Source organism: Empidonax traillii, unplaced genomic scaffold (assembly GCF_003031625.1).
Source record: "Empidonax traillii isolate 1590-97213 ecotype Southwest subspecies unplaced genomic scaffold, ASM303162v1 scaffold195:size1760703, whole genome shotgun sequence".
NCBI classification, from domain to species: Eukaryota; Metazoa; Chordata; class Aves; order Passeriformes; family Tyrannidae; genus Empidonax; species Empidonax traillii.
The window spans coordinates 933736-939089 of record NW_020955388.1 but is presented as its reverse complement, the minus strand read 5'-3'; the positions used below and the strand labels follow the sequence as shown (position 1 = coordinate 939089).

General features: G+C 44.7%; 1 protein-coding gene across 2 annotated transcripts in view; it reads right to left on the bottom strand.

The window, feature by feature from the left end:
• Positions 1-1038, bottom strand: part of ZDHHC17 (zinc finger DHHC-type containing 17) — a 74396-nt gene extending 73358 nt beyond the window's left edge. For both annotated transcript variants that reach the window (XR_003571544.1, XM_027886777.1), the window contains exon 1: positions 939-1038. Coding sequence is in view for 1 of the 2 variants with exons in the window: in XM_027886777.1 (XP_027742578.1) it covers positions 939-1001 (63 nt within the window). In the remaining variant the exon portion in view is untranslated. The remainder of the gene's footprint in view (positions 1-938) is intronic.
• Between the last annotated feature and the right edge of the window lie 4316 nt (positions 1039-5354).

The following is a 5354-nucleotide window of genomic DNA, read 5'->3' as shown; positions in this document are numbered from 1 at the left end:
GGATACACAACCACATACAGAGGCCCATACAGCCTCCTCAGTCACCAAATAAACTAAAAGTGTCTTTTAGGATGCTGTTTAAGGAAAAAAGTACCATCTGCTTAGCAAAAACTGGAGCCTGGCATATGCACTTATCTGTCTTGTAGGCTGAAAAATCAATTCTTACAGTCCTTAATGTATCAGATGACAAGTCCACACGTAAAAGCTTTTCTAAACTATTTAAAATACATTTGAAAACAATCATACTATTGCTCAAAAATGCACGCAAGCTGCTGTCAAAGGTGGGTGGCATAACAGAAGGGTAAAAAAAAAAAAAAAATGTCACGAAACGACCTCTACATGTTACCTCTAACCATTCTCGCACCGCCAGGCCCACACATTGGCCAAGACAGACCATTTGCTCTCAAAATAAAGCCAAGACCTACGAGATGGGATGGATGGGGCCAGGCCCGACCCGCGGGCGAGCCGCGGGCCAGTGACAGCCAAAAACAAGGGGAAACATTTATTTTTCCATCTCCGAACCGCCTCCCCCCGGGCTGCCGGGCCGGGCCCTGAGAGCTGCTGCTCCGGGGCCGGTACGGCGGCACCTCCCGGGGCGGCTCTGCCCCCGCCGCCGCCTCGCCCGCGGCCCGGGGCGGGCGGGACCGCTGGGGAGGGGGCACGGGAGGGCCCGCGGCGGACACTGCCCCTCTTCCAGACACCCACACCCGCTCCTGCTCCCCCGCCCGGCCCGGCCCTGCCCTGCCCTGGCCACCCCGGCCGCCGCCTCGCACACCCAGGCCGGCGGCGTGGGACGGCGGCGCACCTCCCGCCCTGCGCTCACCCCGCCCGCCTGCTTGCCTGCCTCGCCCCGCTGCCCCCCGCAGCGGGGGCGCCGCCCTGGCCGCGCCCCGAGCCCCCCTCCCGCGCCCCAGGCCCGCCCGGCGGGTCGCTCCCACCTCCGGGTGCAGGATGGGGACGCAGCCCGCCTCCTTCTCGTACTCCTCCAGCGGCGCCGCCATCTTCCTGCCAGCCCCGCGCGCGCTGCATGCCGGGTACTGTGCGCGCGCCCGCCGCGCGCCCGCGCACCGCCCCCCTGCCCCGCGCGGACCGCGGGAGTGGAGAGAGAAACGCGCGAGTGGGAGTGGAGGGGGGAGTGCGCGTGTGTGTGCGCGCGTGTCTGTGTGCGCGCGTGTCTGTGTGTGTGTGCGTGTCTGTGTGCGCGTGTGTGTGTCTGTGTGTGTGTGTGTGCATGTGCGTGTGTTTGTGCATGTGTCTGTGTGTGTCTCTGTGTGTGTCTCTGTGTGTGTGCGTGTGTGTGTGTGTGAGTGTGTGTGTATGTCTGTGCATGTGTGTAGGTGTGTGTGTGTGTGTGCGCGTCTGTGCATGTGCATGTGTATGCACACGTGTGTGTATATATGTATATGGGGGTTTGGGGGGGTGTGCGCGCACATGTATGTGTGCGTATGTGTGTCTGTATGTATGTATGTATGCATGTGTGTGTACATGTGGGGGTGTGCTTGTGTGTGCATGTATGTATATATGTATGTGTGTATATGTATGTATGCATGCATGTGTACATGTATGTGTTTGTGTATGTGTACGTGTGTATACTGGATATGGTGTATGGATATATGTATGTACACATCCCATATATTTGGAGATACCAGTCTCAGTACTCCTGGAATCAATATTTAGTACAGTTTACGTTTTGGGAGACAGTGAGCTTAATTAAGTTCTTTACAAGTTGGAATGTAAGAAAAAGGAGAGTTCCCATGTGCATTTACTGTAGATTTGGTTCCAGGCTAAGCAACGTCTGTCCATTCTTCTTTGGGAATTATCTTCATGCCTGCTAGGTAGCAAAGAGAGCATGGGAAGAAATCCAGAAGGTTTTAATAAGGTTTCTGCTCTCAGATGAAGGAATGTTTGAAACCCCCCAACAGTCCTGAGGATGCCTGGAAGCGATTCCTTCCAGCCATTTGGACCTAACTGAGGCACGTTCCTACCCAAACTGGTGGTTTCTTACATCCCAACACACACAACACTGTCCAGATGGCTGAGTCTCTGCTGCAGATTCAGGAAGCAAATTATAAAATAGGTTTGGTTCTGTTTAGCTGGTCATTTCTCTTCTTACAGGCTGTGTAATGCACATACAGCCAAGATTAGGAATCCTAAAGCTCTTTATTTCAATTTATTTTTTTAATAAATTACATTTTAATCAGAAACATTTTTGCAGTAGCAGAATGTTATCGCTGTTTTGACTGCTGCTTTGTATTGCTATGTCTATGGTGCTCCCATTCACCTTTGTGAGAAACAGACCTTTAGATAATACATTTTGTTGTATCATAATACATTAAGCTCATAAGCCTAAAACCTCACAGTGATATTCTCTTCATTACTCTTTTCTATCTCATGTAAAATGTAACAGAGAAGCACCAATAAAATCTGACTGCAGCATTATTAAAATGTTAAACCATAAATATCCTTTTTTGCAATGTATTTAAATTCAAAGTTGCCAAGAAGAATGACATAGGATTTAGAAACTGGGGGTGTGAAACAGGTCTCAAAGCACATATTTGAAACCATAAGGAATGAAGTGCTAAAAGAGCAGAACAAGACACAGAGTATACAGGAGAGGATCTTTTTTTAACTGTCTATATTATTAAACATACTAGGGCTTAGATATAATTTGCAATTTGATTTGCATGAGGAAGAGGGTTTTCAACCCCCTGCAAACCCCAGAAATAGACATCCTATCAATCACGACAGCTCATCACTCCTATTTATAATATAAGGGTGATAAAATAACCAAAAATCTTTATAGTATTTTTACTATGCAGATTAGTTTTCCTTGCAAATCTGAAGAATGTATGCTTCATCCCATGGCTCTAAACTGCATTGTAAACACACACTCTGATATTTATCTGGGTATTTATAGCCTGTTCTTCACAGGTCTACACATTTCAAAACAAGTTCTCTTCCCAGATGATACATCTGTACACAAAATTTTCACCATAAAACTGAGGCCTTGTCTGTGTATATAGTTCGTGTGAAGCGTATTATATCCTTCTTCAGAACCAAGTGTCCCTTTTACCCCCAAGGAACAGCAGAACTAGGAAACAGGAATGTGCTAAGGTGTCTCTGCACTAGAGCTCTTCATTCAAAAGCTAGCAGTGGTTCAGAAGTTTAGAAAGTTTTCCACACTTCAAGCATTTCTTGCCCTCTCCTAATCTGTAATACAATTACATGGAAACACGGTTTTTCACTGTCTTGGCTTGTCGTTACAGACAAGTTAACATCAGTACAGAGTAAGTGAATGGCAGATAAAAACCCAACAAATCTGCTACAGTAACAAAGTTTATCCCTCTTTCCCACAAATCTAAAAGGCTGCAAGGATAGATGTTTTTCTGACCCCTACCAGAAAATTCACTATCTGACCTTGAACAATTATTTTACTCCTCTGTGATTTATTTTGCTCATTTGTAAATCAAATACTTTCTCTTCTAATTCAGGGGAGTACTCTGGGAATTTATTAATATTGCAGAGCAATTTTATCTCTCTGATTAAAGATGCCTTGTAAATGTCAGGAATTATGGTTGATCAATGGCAGAAAATGCTCTTCTATGTGATTGCATTGAAGGGTCCATAACTGATGTGTGAAGTGCTTTTTGTATTGACCAAAGAGTTTTATCCAGTTCTACTTACTAGGCATGCAATAGAGACAGGTCTATAATATTGGTTAAACACCACACACACTAGAAAGTTATTTTAGGTTCTGTTACCACAAAAGGAAAACAATTCACCAGTACCACGGACACAGAGATTTTCTTGCATTACTTTTACTTTACATTAATCAGTGTAAAAGGGGCACAAGGTCTGAATACCTTTTAATTTTCAGGTAAGCCAAAAGACAGCCAAACTGGGAAATAAGCAGCACAAATTCTTAGGATTCTCTATTCTGCATCTTGAATTGTATCTTCTTTAACAGATCATTAGGAAAAAAACCACCTTTGGCAGAGACAAAGAAATACACATCTGTACACACTGTTCAGTATTAGAGATGGCTGTGCAGCTATTTTAGATTCTATCTTCTACTAAACTGTGAAATGAGACAGTAAAATGAAAAACATTTAGCATCTATGTCTTAGTAGTAGTTTTGTATTATGCTCTTATGCTATTACTGTATTATGCTATTAAGCTATTACCACTACCACAACTAGAAGTGTGAGCAAACAACGTTTAACTTTGCAAGTAAATATAGTGATTAAAGCTAAGTATTTATTCATGGCAGGCCAAAACTCAAAGTATTGAACTGTCTTAGTACAAAAATAGGTGATAAGTCAAAAGTACCCTACATAGCCCTACAAGAATGAATATGTTTAGAAGAGATAGTATTTCAGGACTCTGACAGTTGTGTGGATATGAATGAAACCTGAGTGACTAATCCTGCTTTTGGTCCCAACTGTCTGCCTCACCCTCTTGAGGTGGCTATCCTGGAAGGCAGAGCCATCCATCAGAACTCACAGTGAGTCCAGTCCTGAACTACTGCAGAATTCAGCCTTCTAGTCTATGGTAACATGAGTCTTCAGTGTCCTGAGCTGAAAGCCATGGTGGTTCAGGATTCATGAGGGTATCAAGTGTCTTTACTCAGAGGTGGCAGCATCTGTCAGCCGGGATGACTGGGGACAGCAGCCACTCAGCTGTGCAACCATGTACTGTGCTGCCACATGTCAGTCAGTGCTACTGCTACAAGAGAGCAGTGGGTGACGTGATTTGCCTCGCTATGGAGCATGGTCAGGCTCTTCTCTGCACAGCTAGTGAAGAGGAATAGTCACAGTGGCTATGTTAGGCAGCTTGTTTCTGAGGATCACAGAAGAGAGAGCCTGACCATGCTATTAAACCAGTTTTATAGCAATGCATTTCTGAATTCCAGTGGTGGTCATCTTGATTTACATTGATGTGAAGAGAGGAAAGTCAGATGCTGTATTTATACCATACTTCACTATTTACCAAATACCACTGTATATCATGCCAGGCAATTTTAGATATCATAAAGCAACCTGTTGGGAGGCAAGGAAGTCTGTTCTTTTGTTACATAGCCTCTTGCTCACTTGGAAACACTCCAGGAGGTTGCTAGTCTTAAAAGAGGCCTAATGACAATGTTTGATAGGAAACATCAGAAAAATAATATATTTGTGCTATTTTCCCCTCACTTGCCTAGGGAGAACAAACTTTCTATTTGACCACTGGAAGCTGGAAACGCCTTTGAAGTGTGAAATTGCCGCCCTTTCATTTTTGAAGGGAGCCTTTTCTACATGTAGTTTCCCACACTACAATTGAATCCCAAATCTCTATATAAAATTGCATGCAGGGAG